This window comes from Pinus tabuliformis, chromosome J (assembly GCF_031772625.1).
Source record: "Pinus tabuliformis cultivar Carrire ecotype Pingquan chromosome J, CPIR1, whole genome shotgun sequence".
Lineage (NCBI taxonomy): Eukaryota > Viridiplantae > Streptophyta > Pinopsida > Pinales > Pinaceae > Pinus > Pinus tabuliformis.
In genome coordinates this window covers 380,301,863-380,320,103 of record NC_142295.1, presented here as the reverse complement: position 1 = coordinate 380,320,103, position 18,241 = coordinate 380,301,863, and the positions used below count along the sequence as shown (strand labels likewise).

General features: G+C 37.5%; 1 protein-coding gene across 1 annotated transcript in view; it reads right to left on the bottom strand.

The window, feature by feature from the left end:
* Positions 1-18,241, bottom strand: part of LOC149227342 (alpha-soluble NSF attachment protein 2-like) — a 249,567-nt gene that overhangs the window by 112,592 nt on the left and 118,734 nt on the right. The window contains exons 7-9 of the mRNA XM_089377761.1: positions 4,204-4,363; positions 4,061-4,108; positions 3,830-3,910 (exon numbers count right to left, since the gene is read on the bottom strand). Of these exons, the coding sequence (XP_089233887.1) occupies positions 3,830-3,910; positions 4,061-4,108; positions 4,204-4,363 (289 nt within the window). The remainder of the gene's footprint in view (positions 1-3,829; positions 3,911-4,060; positions 4,109-4,203; positions 4,364-18,241) is intronic.

Genomic DNA, 18,241 nt, shown 5'->3' with positions numbered 1-18,241 from the left:
AGTGTGATAGAAGTTTGCTTCCCGCTAAACCAAGATATCATAAATGATCCCAAGCTGAAGCAAAACCCTAATGTGCTCCTTTTGTCCTCTGCCCTCCCATCCTAATATGAACCTATATATCATGTAACCTCACTTCACCACCTGAGACGTATCTTAATCATATCTATAGTACCATACAAGTACCTCAACCATGCTTTGCTGCAACCCAATGTATTTTCCTCGACTCGACTATATATTGGCTCACGGTGTTCACTGCAAAGCAAATATCAGGCCTGGTGTTAACCAAATACATCTAAGATTCAATTAATTGCCTATACATCATGATATCCACCAAATTTGAATCTCTAATCCCAAGAAATAATGTATGTAGCCAAAATCCTACATTTCAATCTCTGAGGCAAACTACCTCTGACACTAAAGCGGATCTTCTTGTCGTAGTCCTGCCTACTCCCTCTATCATGGAACAAAATCCTCCTACCACTACTACTCCCTCTATCATGTAAGCAAGTCCTTCTGCTATTGCTGCTCCCATTATCACGTAAGCAAGTCCTTTTGCTATCTGACATTTTCTCCTCAAAGAAAGGTATACTGCTCCTAGAGACCTTCTGTCTCTAAGCATCTTGGCAATCTCAACCCATCACATCCATTAGGAAAGTTGCTCCTTCCACTCCGCCTGAAGGTTTTCTCCGTCAAAACTGGAAGCTATTCTTTTCATCCGACACAGTTGTGGATGTCCATACAATTTCGCCCTCTCAAACACCAATCACTCTTGTTGAGCCTATGCTCAAGCCCTTAGTCCATACAAGAACCTATCCATCAGAGATTGGAGCAAAAATATCCTTGTATTCCACTCCCTCTTATTGGGAGAAACCTCTTGCCACAAAATTTGTTGTGTTCTTCCCGATGTTGCCATCTACTGCAAGAATCATTGCCTTGGAAGCCTTCACGATGTACTTATCTTTTGATTAAGAAAGAAACTGTTGAGGGTTGTAAGGAATTGTCAACTCCCTCTTGATCCTTGCCTCCTTGCAAAATTTAATGAAGTCCATCTGCAATCTCATCAAGCTTGGATCCCTTTGTCTTCTAATCCTCATCCTTGTCCTCAACATCAACTTCTAATGCATGTTGCTTTCCTTCCCTTTTCTTGCATGAACTATAAGGTCTAGGGTTTCTTCACCTTGTTGATTTATAGTATTCCAAGTCTTACTCTAGGGTTTCATTCCAAAAACCCTAGGACTTTCAATAAGCATGAAGACTCCTTAGCTATGTATCTCAACTGGTGTCGATATTCCAAGTGCTTCTTTATCTTTAAGCACATCAACACTTCCCTTATCCACTGACAACCTACTTTCATTTCCAAGTTTTATATATTATGAATTCATAACTATAGAAAGGGATCCACTGGCTATCACAAGACTTGATGGTCTAAGAACATTCCAATCAAGGCTATTCTGAGCAAGAATTGTTTACATGGCCTTGCTATTTGTTGTTAGATTCCTTGTCCTGTTGCCCAACCCTTGGCCACCACACAGACCTTTGTTTAGCCCTTTATTTGCCCTAGGCCTTGACTTACAGTCCCACAACCCTCCTTTTCTAGGTTTGGGCAAACCTTAGCTAGTTTTTCTAGGCCTCTTCCAGTGTCCTATTGAAACCATTTACTTAGCCTTTCTTCTCCTACTACCCTTTGATATAGGCTTCAGCCTACCTTCCTACCACAGTTCAACCCACAACTAGGGCTAGGACTTGTCCTTAGTCAACTTGCCACTTCAAGGATTTATGAGATCGTTAGCTTTCCTCTAAGCCCTTCATTCAACACTTAACAACTTTGGCCTACCTAAGGCCCTAACTGTCTAGCCCGCAGTCTGGCACCTAGGGCTAAGACAACCTTATAAATCTTTATGGCTAGCCCTAGACTGGCTACGACCCTTACCAGTAGACCTTCTTGCACACTCTTCTCCACCTCGACTTTCCCTTTTTCTCTTGACCAAACCTTCTCACAGATCGAAATCACTAGAACATATTTCATGCACAAACCTCTTATTCTTCCTTCTCTGGGACAACTAACTCAGCCTCTTAGAACATGAAAGGCACTTGCTTGTCTTCCTTGTCTAGACTGTCTTGGATCACTACTTTTTAACAAGATTTGATACCATGTTGAGTTTTCTACAAGATGCATAGTAGAAACCAACCTTTTGATCTGATAATTACTACATAATGAACTTCAAAAAATTTATCTTTTTCCACTAATATCATTGAGCAATTATACACAAAACATTTCAACCGTAAATGCAGCGAAAGTAGTAAAGATCATAAAGAGACAACCATACACAATAGAGACAACAAATTTACCCTGGGAAACCCACACTTTCGACAAAACCCAAAAACTTTTCTTCTAGGAGAAATTATTCTTCAACAAAGTTTACATTTCCAAATTGTCTAGAAATCAAAGGCAAAAACGAAGTCCAAATATCAACCAAACCTAATCAAATTTCTACTAGTCCAACCTAGTCAAATTTCTACTAGTCGACCTTCGTCAATTCTATCAGAAATCAATTCCAACAGCCCTTGCAACCTTCTAACTTGGCCTTCTTCATGCTCAGCTCCTTGCTTCCCTCTTCGACACAAAAAAAATAGTCCTTGCTCTTTATTCGACTATCTAAGAGGCCTTAGAAAAATGAAGAAGCTTACGTGCTTGGTGTAAAATGAGATATAATATCATTAATATATAGTACTCGAATGGGGCAAAATCCCCGAAGGGACACGTCCCTTCATGTTGGGCCGACTTGGTGCCCCAAAAATAAAAATAAAAATATTTTTTTTACAATTCTCCTAGGCTGAATTAGGAGACCTCCTGGATTGCAGGAATACCTCTTGATGCTACCCAAAAAAATCAACATATTACATAAAAATTCAACCCCATATATACAACCCATAGGGTCATAAACAGAAAGGAACTTTGAAGTGGGAGATTGTGTATTTCTAAGGCTACAACCAAACAAAAAAAATGCCTATCAAACAACAAATGGAGGACAATAATTATCACTCAAGTATTATGGTCCCTATAAAGTGTTGAAGATGATTGGTTATATGGTTTATAGTTTGGAGTTCCCCCTTCTTCATGTGCCCATTTGGTCTTCCATGTTTCCTGCTTAAAAAAGGTAACTGGGGACAAGATTCCAGTTCAACTTCAAACTATACTACCAAGGCTTGATGAAGAGGGAAAAGTCATACTAAAACCCCAAGCAATCACTAAAACACAGATCAAGCAGCTAAGGACCAGAGCAATCATTGAGTAGCTCATCAAGTGGATGAAGCTGCCTACAAAAGATGTGACTTGGAAAGATGCCTTCTAATCCTCTTCATCTCCTATATATACATGAAGGAGACTCATTTGTTGAATCATCTTGCGTTTTTCATTTTCATTTGGATATCTTGCAATAGGAGGTAGCACCCTCAAAGAGGTGCCTTATTCCTTCACTCATTCATCTCCTTTAGGCATGGCATTACTGAGTTTAGTGTTTCTTATGCTTATGTGGTTATTTGGTGCATAACATGAATGTATTAGGTTCTGAAAAGTGTAGATTTTCTCCCTCTAAATTTCAATGAACAAAGACTCAAACAAGTTTGAGTTGTTTCTTCATGTATAACAACTTAGCCTTGAACAATGCTTTATAAGGAGATTTCAAGGTTCCTACATATGCATCTTGCTTCTGCAATTTGAACACACTAAAAGGTTCAAATTATAGGGTCAAGCAAAAAAAATCATAAAAACAAATATATGAATAAACATCATCTTCAGTAACCCTTTTTAGACCAGATGAAAGCATACCAGTCGAGTCAGGCTATCAAACTCTTTCACCACATCAGTAAATTTATCCACATCTTCTTCCTCAAGAGAGACCGCTAAATCCTAAAAATTTAAAGAGAAAACAACTAGTCAGCCTCCTGAATATATGGTTCGCTACAAACCAAACAAAATAGAAAAGGAAAAGAAGATGTGCCCAATCAATTTGAAAAAATATGTTTACAATATTTTATGACTATGGAATAGGAGACTCACAGATAGGAATTTGCTCTCTCGTGTGTCTGGAAATGTCGGATCAAGTTCCTGCATAGGTAATTGCATTGTTATCAATTTAACTGTGTACACATGTCAGATTTGTAATAATGCAGAAAATCTAAGAAATGTTATATAAGAACAACCTGATATTTTTCCAATGCATTGTCCAGTGCCACTGGGTCCCCTCTGCAAAGCTGGCAAAGACCGGCATTGAGGAGATATCCCTTGACATGGTACTTCAGAAGATTGTTGTTGATGGATTCTCTTGCTACAGATTCAAAAAGTTCTATGGCCTTGGGATATCTGTGAGCATTCCAAAAAAAACAAAATGAAAAGATGTCCAAATCACTTAGAAGGCAAATGGCATGGTTTACAAGTCATGTGGCATTGCACATCATTTGGGAAAACATGCTTTCCATAAGATGAGTAGGTTTTTCAACTATATTGATAAAAACACCACCTTTAGGAGATTTCAAAATTTGGTAAAGCCAGAGAACTTCAATCAAATATTCTAGCACTGAGTCAACAATTGGCACTTGTAATACAGATTACAAATGAAGAAGGAAGGAAGCAATTATATTAATGTCAAAAAATGACCAGATTAGGACCATGGGACTCAAAAGTACATCAAGCAAGAAGTTAGAACAGCAATTTGGTAATGCCAAAGGAAACCACTGAACAGTGAATAGGAAAGACACAAGAATAAAATTATAGAGAAGTAAAAAGACAAAAGACAAATAACAAAGTAACAAAACCAAAGGCTAAACTCAAGTAGGTAAACCTTAGAAAATAAAGTAGAGAGCAATCCTGTGTAAGAGGAGAGGAAAAAAAAGAACTGCTCCAAAAGAACATGATTAGTACTATAGTAATTCAGAACAGTGTTACCAGATTAATCAAATCCTAGATCCTGGAACTAAGTTGACAAATTTAACTTAGCATACTAGCAGTTAAGTCCAACAATTGGCTCAACTACCTCTGAGGCAACCGATGTAAAAACCATGAAACCTAATGCAAAGGAAATAATTAGATAGATATTTCATTGGAACTCAATTTTCTCAATCATAAGCCCAAGTTAAAATTGAATTGTTTCTTTTGGTAGTATTCATCTAATGGTATTGTTCACTCACTGTAGAAAATTTCTGGGGCAGTTACCCTTTTATTAAAATTTTAAGTATTGAAATTATTCATACATGTGATGTCAATTACCTTTTTCAGTAGTATATTATTTTAGAACTCGTTGTTTCATTTGATACTGAAGACAATCTATTACATCTGTGCCAAAAAATCCAAGAAAAATATACATTTCAGCTACACTATCTAAGCATCACTTGAGTAAGAACTGATTGTTAGACTAATGACTGTGTTCGTCTCTTAAAGCATAAAATATTGTGGAAAAACCATTGTTTCTGTGGCTTGATGCAAACATCTCATAATACAGGAAAAAATGATTATACAGTCGGGTGGGTATTCCTGGTCAACTCCTAACTGAGCACATTCACTGTCAAAACCTGTCTCAAATGAATGTGGATTGTTTCTCAACAAAACCTAAGCTACTTTATATTTCTAAAATATGGGACCTTATATAAAACCCAGTCATGATTTCATGTGGATCATTAAGTATGGCCCTGTAATTGATAATAATATTCCAAAGAATTGCAGTGAGAGAACTTTACTCCTTATAGTATTATACCAAGAAAGGAGCATATTATAGACAAGTGATGGCTTTCCATGGAGTAATTTCAGTTTTCTAAAATGTGTCTAACAATGGAATTATTTATGTTTCAACTATTATTGAACACTTCTCTTTGGCTCCCTGGGAAGTTTAAAAAAGAGCTGGTTTAAAACTATTGCAGAGGAAAACACCTTTTTCTTTTTACAGGTATCCTCTGGATCTGGATTTGTGGATTTAAAGTACTGTTATTTTCCATGGTCTTTTGAGAAATTCTGATCAATTTTATTTTGCTATCATGAAAAATCTTTAGATGTTTGGTGTTCAGGGGGAATGCAATTGAAATTGCTGGGCAGGATGTTATGTCTCATGGAGGGATCTTGCTTAATTCCTTTACCAATTATTCAGTCATTCAGGTTAATATATTCAATATTGCACTTAGGATCAGTTTCGATTAACTACTTCAAGATGTTATAGAGTGGCAGTTCTATATGTTGTCCACTTTGATATTTTCAATCTTACATCTGAATGGTAAAATTAATCCATGAATTTGACAAGCAATAAGAAATTGAATCCCCTAAACTTAGTTTTTGTGCTGATCAATACCCTTGGCAAGTAACCCTCTTTCATTTTATGTTTGAAAAGTGTAATATATTGGCAAACTAGCACAAATTTCAGGCAGTTTTCCAGACCTTTCTCCATGACTGTGTTATGTGTACAAACCAATGGGAACCTATGTTGTGCAGACTGTTTTCACTGTATTACAAAGATCCAATATTACATAATAGACAAATTTTGGGGTTTTCTTGTCTTTCCAATTGTTTGGGTTAATTAAGATTTGATCTGAATCTGTAACAAATGGGAACTGGTAACATTAACAACTAAGAAAGGCATAAGTGATAGGGTAAATTTGAACTTGATTTCGTTTGCAAATTTGTCATGAACATGAGCAGTAAAAACTTAAAGACATATGCATATTCCTTTGTTTAAACATGAAACAACTGAAGAAAATTCTTCATCCAAGAGAATAACCATCTATTGTAAATAGTAAAATACCACAATGTTTTCATGTGGAATTCACTATAAGAACATTAAAAAATCCTTAGTCTTGTCAAACACCATGCAAATGTTGCACTTCATAAATCCACTTTGTACAAATTAACAACCTAAAGGCTAACATTAGTTGGTTTTAAAAGTAGAGTATACCTTGCCACAAACTATGTAAGTGCCTAATCAATGAATGAATTGAATTGATTCATGAGCAAAAATGAAGCTCAATAATAATACAAAGATATTTACAGTAATAGAAACATCAAGTTTCTATTAGGAAATAGAAACAACCAGTTTCATCTAAGAAACTGCTAAAAAGATAAAAATAGCAACAGCTAATAAGAATGAGCATTAAACACTAAATAGTATTATTCTAATACCCTCCCTTAATGCTCAATCTATTTACAACACCAATAGACCCTCTGAATTTTACAAACTTATCAGGACCAAGAGGCTTGGTGAAGATGTCTGCGGGCTGCTCCGTTGTGGGAACATATCATAACTGAACGGATCCGTCTTCAACAAGCTGGCGAATGTAGTGGCAATGGGTTTCCACATGCTTTGTTCGTTCATGAAAGACTGGATTCTTGGCAAGTTTGAGCACTCCCTGATTATCACAAAACAAGGGAGTAGGACCTGTTTGGGAAACATGCATATCTGCAAGCATACGTCGAAGCCAAACTGCCTCACAGGATGCCTTAACTGCTCCCCGATACTCTGCTTCTGTTGAGGAGAGAGCCACTGCCTGCTGCTTCTTACTAGTCCAGGTGACAGCACCGGATCCTAGACTAAACACATACCCAACTGTAGATTTACGGTCATCAACCGAACCGGCCCAGTCAGAATCTGTGTAACCACTGACTATAGGATCAGAACTTCGAGTGTATAGGAGTCCATAATCAGGGGTGCCATGCACATATCGTAGCACACGTTTTGCTGCTATCCAATGATCAGCCTTAGGAGCTGACATGAAGCAGGAAATGTAGCTCACTGCAAAACTGATGTCAGGTCTAGTGGCAGTAAGGTAGATGAGGTTGCCCACTAATTGCCTGAATAAAGTTTCATCCACAAGGGGGGAGGATGATTGAGCTGAAAGTTTGAGTCCTGGTTCCATAGGAGTCGTGGCCGGTTTGCAATCCTGCATTCTGAACCTATCCACAAGATTTTTGGCATACTTGGACTGAGAGAGAAAGATGTTGTTCTCAGTCTGCGAGACTTCAACCCCCAGACAGTAATGAAGAAGTTCCAAGTCTGTCATATCAAAGGTGTTGCATAAGTCTTGTTTGATCCCATGGATCAAATGTGCAGAGCTGCCAGTAATGATAAGGTCATCCACATAGACAACCACAAACAAAATATCATCACCAGTATGCTTGATATACAGGTTTGCATCAGATGGGCTCCGCTGGAAGCCATGATCTGTCAGGTACTGATCAATTTTCATGTACCAAGCCCGAGGAGCTTGTTTCAATCCATAGAGTGCTTTAGCTAATCTACACACTTTCTGTTCTTGACCAGCAACCTTGAATCCTGGAGGCTGCGTCATGGAGACTTCTTCCTGTAAGTCACCATTTAGGAAAGCACTCTTTACATCCATCTGATGAACATTCCAATTGAACTGAGCTGCTAGGGCAAGGACAAGCCGTATGGTACTCATCTTGGCTGTAGGAGCAAAAGTCTCCTCATAGTTGATGCCTTCCTTCTGTGAGAACCCTCGAGCCACAAGACGAGCTTTATACTTGTCTAGGGTTCCGTCAGCTTTGTATTTCACTTTATACACCCATTTGCAGCTGATGGGCTTTTTCCCTGCAGGAAGATCAGAAAGGGTCCACGTGTGATTCTTCTGAAGACTTTGGAATTCAGCTTCCATAGCCTGTTCCCACTCAGATGTACCCTTAGCCTCTGAATAGGTTTGAGGCTCAAAAACACTGTGTAGGTTAGCCATAAGAGCAAAATTTACTGTAGACTATTGTTTGCTCTTATGTCTAGAAGTTCTACCTTCAAGGAGCTCATCATCCCGGAGATCACCAATGGTTTTAGCCCACCATTTAGGCCGAAGAGTAGAGGAACCAATATCAGGATGAGGTGGAGAAGGCTCAAGAACAATAGGGGCAGCATGAGGAGGGTTATTTTCCAGAGGAAGCTCAGGTAGTGTATTATCAAACACTGATGTTGCATCATCCCTCCCATCAGGTGGACCTACTGGAAGAAGAACACTATGAGGCTGATCCTCAGAACACTGCTCAGAAGGAGAACACTGAAAGAATCCTCTGTCTTCATCAAATACTACATCCCGACTGAAGCTAAGACGACCAGTGGCTATATCTATCAGTCTATAGGCGTGGTGATGATCACTGTACCCTGTCATCATGAGTTTCTGGCTTTTGGAATCCAACTTAGAGCGCTTAGCAACTGGAATCCAAACATATGCAACTAAGCCAAATACTTTGAGGTGACTGATCTTAGGCTTACGGCCAGACCAAACCTCTTCGGGAGTCTTCCCCTTAACAGCCTGAGTGGGTGATCGGTTAAGAAGATAGACAACAGTAAATACTGCTTCAGCCCAGAATTTGTTCGGAACACTCCTGTGTTGTAACATGGAATGAGCCATTTCAATAACCGTACGGTTGCGGCGTTCGACAACACTGTTCTGCTGAGGAGTGTAGGGTGTAGTTAACTGGCGTTTGATGCCATGAGTATCACAGAAGTTGGAAAAGGCAGAAGAACAAAATTCCCCCCGTTATCCGTCCTAAGAGTCATGATATTACAGCCAGACTCTTTTTCAACTAAGGTTTTAAACTTCTGAAAGGTACTAAATGCATCATATTTATTTTTTAGAAAATACACCCACATCTTTCTACTGAAATCATCTACAATAAGCAAAAAATATTTGCAAGCAGTAATAGAAGATGTATTCATAGGACCACAAATATTAGCATGAATTAACTGGAGTACCTTAGATGCACGCCAAGATTCTCCATCCTTGAATGAAGACCGATGTTGCTTGCCAGCTTGACAAGCGCCGCATACGCCCAACTGCTGAGTCTGAATATCAGGTAACCCTGACACAAGTCCCTCCCGAGAGAGCTGAGAGAGATACTGCATGTTTAGATGCCCATATCGCTGATGCCACAGAGTGCTGATGGGAGAAACACGCGCTGCTAGAGCCACTTCTGGAGAATCACCAGTGTCAAGAAGCCTGTATAGACCATGATCCTCTAGGCCAACAACAACTGTAAGACTAGTCTCCCTGTCGATAATGGAGCACTTGTGCGCACTGAACACTACATCAAGCTGAGGAGAGTTCCTCATAATCTGGCTGACAGACAACAGATTAATTTCCATACCAGGAACATAATACACATTCAGGAAGATGAGTGTGCGCCCACCAGACTTGATCTGAACTGTACTTCTGCCAACCACTGTGTACTTTTCACCTCCGCCGAATACCACTGAATCACTGAAAGGTGAGAAGTCAATAAACCAGTCACGCCTGTGAGAGAAATGGCGTGATGCACCAAAGTCAATGTACCAGGCAGAAGACGGGACATGATCTGAAGACCTTTTGGCCATAAAGGCGTGAAAGGCAGATTCTGTCTGCTCGGAAGTCAATAAACCAGTCAGAGAGTCCATCTATACGTTTCCCAAGACACGGAAAACAACAAAGGAGTCTGATACAGATTTTAATATAGATCCGGACAACAACAACAAAAAACGAACAAGTGCTGGAAATAAGATTCAACTCTTGGTCAAATGCCAGCAAATATGACTGAGAAAATGGCTAAAAGAGAAATACACTGCCCACAGATAGTATGCTCTATGCACAGCGGCAGAGATGGTTACACACGGTCAGGGACAGAGACAGCTTGGTCCTAAATTCAGCCACAAGCCTAGCACAACTCCACCAATATATCAATCAATTTGACCTGTAGGAAGAACGTGATTTCTGCTAGACAGAGAAGCTTGAGCTACAACAATTTTATCCTTCAAACAAGTCTGAACTCGAACTCCTGAATAAATTTGGTTCCTCTGAGATTGATCCCGTTCCTCGATGGGATTAAAAAAAAAATAAAAAAATTATTACAGAACTTCCGTTTCTGAACTGTGGGACTTTCTCGGGAATGTGGAAGCATGACGGATTAGCGAGGAAGCGTGCGTGATTTCTCAGCTTGCAGCGAAGAACACTCACAGTATTTCTCCAAACGGTGAGCGTCAGTACCTGAGCACTACGCCAAACACGCACTGTATTAAACTGGCAGTTTATTGACCATTGCACAGCTGCAAACGCGAACGGCGTCAGATGGTTCGTTTGGCACGGGGTATCAATGCCCAGCGCTGTTTTTCAAACAATCGAATGCTTCTGTGTGGATTTCAAACAGTCGAATGCTTCCGCGTGGATGTCAGGCGTCTTCAGGGATCGATCGAACGTGAACTACGTAGAAGCTGTTTGAACGTTGAGGATTTGTCGAGACTGAGTAGTCACGAAGAATGGAGAACTCAGGGTTTCGTGCTCTGAACCTCTGACGGTGCCTGGGCATACGATGGCGGCCCACCAAAATGTTCTCGACGTTGAACGAAGATAAAACAAAAATCGGTGCCTCGCACGGCAAATGGCTGCGCTAGAATGGTAAAAAAAAACGAGATTTTGCTGAGGGCTTCGATAAAGACTGGCCTCGTGATGGTGCACTTCAAAATGAAACGGGCAAAAATGAACCACTTCAACACCGCACCAAGAAAAACTGCAGACGTCCCAGATTCTAGAAACAGGTACCCTCGGATCGAACAGGGCGCAAGGGTGCAGTCGCGACAGAAGCTGTAGCCACCAGATGAGCGGGCGTTGGACTATCTCATCCAATCAAAACATCATAGCCCAAATGATCTTTCTTCAAGATCTGTGTGTCCGATTACTGGTTCGAATTTCTGCATGGATTGTTCTCAATTTTTCTGTTGATTCGGTAAATATAAAAACAGCTTTCAGATCTCAGACCAAGCAGGACATACACAGAGGGTTCTTTGCAAATGGAGATGCTAACCCTTGGAGAAAAAAAAAATTCGAACATGGCCACGATAACTAAAAATCCAAACCCCTAAAGAGCAATTTCGAAATGAAACAAAATTTTTCAAACAGTGAAAAATTATTTCGAAAAATACCTGTGCTCTAATACCATAATCAATGAATGAATTGAATTGATTCATGAGCAAAAATGAAGCTCAATAATAATACAAAGATATTTACAGTAATAGAAACATCAAGTTTCTATTAGGAAATAGAAACAACCAGTTTCATCTAAGAAAATACTAAAAAGATAAAAATAGCAACAGCTAATAAGAATGAGCATTAAACACTAAATAGTATTATTCTAATAGTGCCATCCATTTAGAGTGGTTTATTCCATCAACTCTAGCAAGTCATATGTTTTATATCACTCCCCTGAAATGTACATTGTACAACATATCTTGTAGTCCAAGTCTATTGTAACTTGTAGATGCAAACCACCATTGTATTTCCAAATCTAAAATCAAGTTATTTCTTGATGTCCACTTCCTACAATCATGCCTCCATATGCTGAGTGTTGACCACTCTGTGTCAACGACCCCATAGCAATACACGTCTTTTTTCGCAAAAGGGATCTATCATGTTCGAGTGTCCACGCCTTTCAGATTTCATCATCAGTCGGCAGTTTTGTAAAGATATGAACCCATTTTGCATATGTATAATGTAAATAATCATAATATGATCATGTTTGTATTTAATAGCCTAGGTAAACCTATGGTTTTGGTGACGATCTCCATTCTACAAGGTTTTTTGTTTCACAGATTCATCTGTGTCTCTAGACACAAACGATCAGCAAAGTTTTCCCCTCCACTTTTACCTCAAAGCGAGAATGGATTTTGTCGCTAAGATCTTAGGCGAGTCCTAGTGTTTTAGATCGAGTCTATGTAAAAGTGATTTGGGAATAATCCTAGCTAATTGGCTAGATTATTTTATTACAAGTCACTTGGTCTACTGGATTATATTTTGTATTGTAGAAATGGGTAAATATTGAGGGTCTATAACAAACGGGTGTTCCCCCTTCATTTATTAAATTGTAATATCTTGATGTAAAAAATATTTGTTGCATGGTCCCTCATAATTAGACACCATAGCTAAATATTAGAGGGTTGGAAAAATTATTAATCCCCTCATAAGTAAATTAATTAAATTTTCTCGCTAAATTAAATTAAAATCCTAAGCCAAAAATTTAATTAATTGTGTCATAGGTAAAATTAAATTCTCCAATGGTGAAATTTGTGGGTTTTAAAGAAGTTAATTTTTGGAGGTCCCCAGCGAAGGGAATATTGAATAAATCAAGAAATTTTGGACCCTTGGGGCTTGGTGGTTAAGTTAAAGTCAAAATTTTGAGGAAATTAACTCAAAATAATTAATTTTGAGGAAATTAACTCAAGATAATTAATTTTGAGTTAATTAAAAATCAATTAAATGAAAATATCGTTTTTTCATAATTTCGATAGTGATGATTAAAGATTAGTTAAATCTTTATGAGCGATCGAGATTGTTAATTTATTTGACAGGGATCAAACCAACTAGCTGTTAGAGACTTTACATATAAATTAGAGGTCGGTGTCAGTCTATTTTTTCATCTAATCTTTTGATCGTGTACTAGCTCTTCAAGCTCTTGTAAACTTTTATGGAATGATACAACACAAAGTCTTTATGGTTTTACTTGATGGCAGTGTTCCTCTCTGGTATCTTATGGTAACGTGTTTTTTTTTTTTTTTTTTTTTTTTTTTTTTTTTTTTAAGTTTTTGGTTAATGGCTCTTGTAGATCAATTTATTGGACAGGTATCTTGCTTGTATTGTTGGGTTTTAAGATAGCATTAATATTTTTATTTGATTGGCAAGTATCTTCAAGCTTTGAAGATTTAATCGTATTTTATACTTCTAATAATTTGACTACTTATATTTTAAATATGCAGAAGTCATCTTTATTCAGAGATTTTGGTCGTTTGGGGAAGTCATTGGTTGGACCAACCGACTCCCGAAACTTAAGATTTGGAGAGCCTTTCAGCTTAAAACTCCGAGATTATCTAACAAAATATATTTTGCAAGGATTTTCTAGTTAGTACCTGAAATTTAAAAGATTATTTATTTTCAAAAAACTGTGCTAAATAGCTAGATTTGGCTTAGAAAGAGCCTTAGATTTATAGATTTGGGAGAGGAGTTGGACCCATACTCCTCAGATCTGATAGATCTGTAAATTATTTGTATACATCCGTTATTTACTTATGTAAATCTGAAATTTTGTAACATAATTTTGAATTTTAACACTTGGGTTTTTGGGATTTTCTCTATTTTTGTACATATTGGGTATTGGGTTTTTCTCTTTTCATTTGTGCAGGAATAGATCTGAGAAATCAGCCAAGAAAATTTGCAAATCTAGACCCTGGAGGGCAAGATCTGGACTCAAAGATTGTTTGCAGGAATAGTTCTGAGAAATCAGCCAAGGAAATATTCAGATCTGAGCTAGATCTAAGCCCTGAAGGGCAAGATCTGGGCTTAAACTTTTGTTTGCAGGGAAGAAACGATAAGATCTTTCATTAAAGGCTTCAAATATGAGATTATTTGAGGAAAGTTTTGGCTTTTAAGATAGATCTAGGCCCTGGAGGGCAAGATCTAGTTTCCAAAATTTTTGCAAGGCCAACCATTGAAGATTTTGCAACAAATCTAAAGATCTGAAGCAAAATAATTTTTTCAAAACAAGGGTTTCAAGTTTTGGGGCTCCTAAGCCCAGATTTGTCTTCTCCTAGCCCAACACTAGCCCTATTGGGCCTAGTGCTAGCCCTCATTGGCCCTAGATTCCCCTTGCTCCATTTCTAATCTGAATATTTAAATTTTCTGAAGCTGATCATTGGTGGTTTTTTGCAGAAAAATTGGTAAAAATTTGTGTTTCAGGTATTGAATTTTTTTTGGCAACTTGGGCAAGTGATTTTCAAGGCCTAGGGCCTAAGGGTTTGATCTCTAAACCCTATTTTTCCTTATTGTTTGCTACATCAGTCATATACCTTTCTAATAGTGGTGAAAAAGACATCTAAGTGGTTTGAAATTAACTGAAAAAAATTGCTAAATACATTAACAAGTCACTTATGTTTGATGAGTATCAAAAATTTGGCCTAGATGTACATTTTTTGGTGACTGTTATCTCCAAATAATTATGTTTCTAAAGTCTGAAATATAATAGCGCCAAAATTTCATGTGGGTTAGCCTAAAAATCAGTTCCTAAGTTGTCTAATACATTAGGAATTAATTTCTTGAGTTGGGCATCCATCATTAAGCCTATTTTGATATTTTAATTGTTGGTTGTAATAAGTATATCATATCTGATATAATTCTGGAAATCACATCATAACAGGCTAAATTTTTTTGATAATTCATGTGGGCAAGTTTGGAAAATTTTCGATAAATTTTTGGCATAAAGATAGCATTGATAGCTTACTGTTTTCATTGTCATATTGTTGTTGTCATAACATTTGTTTGTTGTTGTCCTAAAGTTTTTCTTATGGTTGTCGTGAAAAACAATTTCTAAAAATTAAGTGCTCTAACATCATTGTGAAGGTGACTGTCACAAGTTTTCAGAGGACTGATATATTTGTTTGCAGCAAGCATTTCTTTGTTGTCATAAATCTTTTTCTTTTTTGGTGCTCTTATTGTCTCTGAAAACATAACTGTTGTCATAGATATCATCTTTGAAAATAAGTGCTTTTGTTTCATTTGTAAGGGCAGTTGTTTGCATAGATTACATCAGCAAATTTTAGTGGTTTTTTGGATTTTGGATTTCGAGTCTAAGTGTCTGTTGTCTTTTGATTTCCTACTTCAAAATCACATATATAAGCTTGCTGCCCTAAAGAACATTTAAGTTGGGAATAGTCGATATTTATCTTTCTAAAGCATTTCTCGTGCCTTGACTTGTGAATGGTAATTGCATTGAAATATAATTCTCTTTGAGCTAAGTAGCATTGAAGGTGATTTACTCCATTTGCATAATATTGAGTAATCTGAAGATAATTGAATGGTTTGAATCTAATTGTCATTGGCATTATCTTGGAAGAATCCTAATTGTCTAAAGGGAGCGTTGATAATCTTATTGAAGAATTGTCGTTGAAGCATAAATTGGATAAATGCTCTAGTTCTCTTTTTTGACATTAATATCATTATTGGTTTGTGGTTATTATAATTTTTGGCATATTAGTGATCTTCATTTAAGAGCATATATCTTGTGGTCATTTTGGTTATCTTGTGTATCTTATTAGCACTTGAGATATTTGGCACTTTGTCTTGTATAAGATTGTTTCTTTATTTCATTAAGTACTTTTGTCATAAAATTAATCAATACTAAGTACTTGAGCCTTAAACGATCTTACCTCAAGACTACTCACTCATCCCTTTGCTAATGGCATCTTGCATCTCTTTTCATCATAATAACATTTTCCTTAGTAGCAGTGGTCCATCCTGTACTTGGTCCTAATTTTCCTAGCAAGATAGTTGACCCCATAAGGCACTGGTATCAATTGTTTAAATCGAATCATTTAAGCCTTGTTAAATCTAAACTAGTATTTGGTCACTCAATTGTGTCTCCCAGATTGGTTGGTTCCCAACTGATCCTTCTTCATTTCATTATTTAGGGTCTACCCCCATTACTCTGTTGTAGGGAGACAACTTAAACAGAGTGAGTAGGGATCAGAATGGTAGGCCCTACTCTGAGCATTGCGCCTTAGGTGTACACTTTAGGCAACAACATTTTTTGGTGTCGTTGTCAGGAATAGAGTTTTTCTTTCCTTCATCCTCACGACATTTTTCTAATCATCTAATATTTTTCGCCATTCATTATCCCGTCGAACGACACAACATTTTCTGACGCCATTTCATCTCTTCATCTTTTCATCGCCTTATCTTTTTCCTCTCACTAATCCCTTCATCTTCTCTATCAACACCTTTAACACCTGGACATTTCAATTGGTTTCCTAATGGGCTGGCAACTCCACTTTTTCATCCATTATTTCTCAGACAAGAAACCCTCCCTAATATCCATCTGCTTCTCCCCGACTAACATTTTGGTTTTTGCCTCTTGGTTCTTGGAGCTAGATTCATGTTCAAGTGGCAACTCCACTTCTTTCATTTCTTACAATAATTTCACTAGAAGCTAACCTCTTGTGGATCTTTTGCTTTTCTTGAGCAAGGATCTCACTCTCTAGCATCCATTTGGCCCCTCCTTTTCCCTTTAAGTAAGTCATCATGGACGTGTTCACGCCTTGTAACTTTGCTAATATTCAAGGTTATCTTAATGATCTTCCAGAGAATGGGATTGATAAATTGCCTTCTTTTCAAGGCAATAATGCAATTAGTGTTGATGCTCATCTGAAATCTTTTGGTTCTTGGGTAGGTAAGTATGCAAGGGTTGTTGATTATACTCATGAAGTTGTAAAAATGAGCCTCTTTGTTCTTACCTTGGAGAAAGATGCTTTGGATTGGTTTACGGAAAAGGCTGATAATTCATTTGATTCTTTGCAATCGATTATTAATGCCTTTAAGGAAAAGTATGGAGATAAGAGAGAAGAGAGACATCTCGTAAAAGCTATCAATGTCATAAAAAAGAGAGAAAACGAGACGATTGAAGAGTTCAACAAGAGATTTAATGGTATTATTAAAGAAATATCTACAGATTATAAGCCTCCTGATAAATCTCTTCTAGATTTTTATATCGATGCTTTTAATCCTGATACATCTTATGAATTGAGACGAGCTAAGAATCGTGATTATAAAGTTGCTCAAACTTTAGCTATAGAGCTTGAAAAAGATAAGAAGGCATCTAGGAAGTCTGAAATCCCAGGTTTTGATAGGGCTTCGACCAAATTGAAAGAACCTAAAGGAAAAGAGGTTAAAGAATTTGACGACGATCTATGCAAAAATTACTGCAAAAACTTGAAAGCATGGAGCTTAACCAAGTGAAATTAATCTCTAACCATGCTAAGGAAATTAGTACTTTGCAGTCTAGGTTGATCCAAATGGAAAGAGATCAAGCACATAATTTTCAACCTAGGATTAACAATAATAATCAAAGCAATAATACTTGACAAACAAAAGGCCAATCTAGTGAGAAGAGGCTTCCCAATCTGCTTGAATCTGCAAGTCGAATGAATGAGGTTGTGCCTTATTGCAGGGCATGCGATGCTTTTCATGAAGATGCTACTTTCCCTGTTGTCAAAAGAATCATAGATAGTAGAATGGTAGAGATAAATAATAAAGTCAATGTTGTTGGCAAACAATATAATTTGTCTTAGGAAAATTGGGCAGAAATTAAAGAGCATAGTCAAGAAATTAGACCTTTTACATCTTCCTATAGTATCAATAACTTTGACCATGAGAAGGATATGCAACTAAATCAAGTGCAGGTAATCAAGAATAT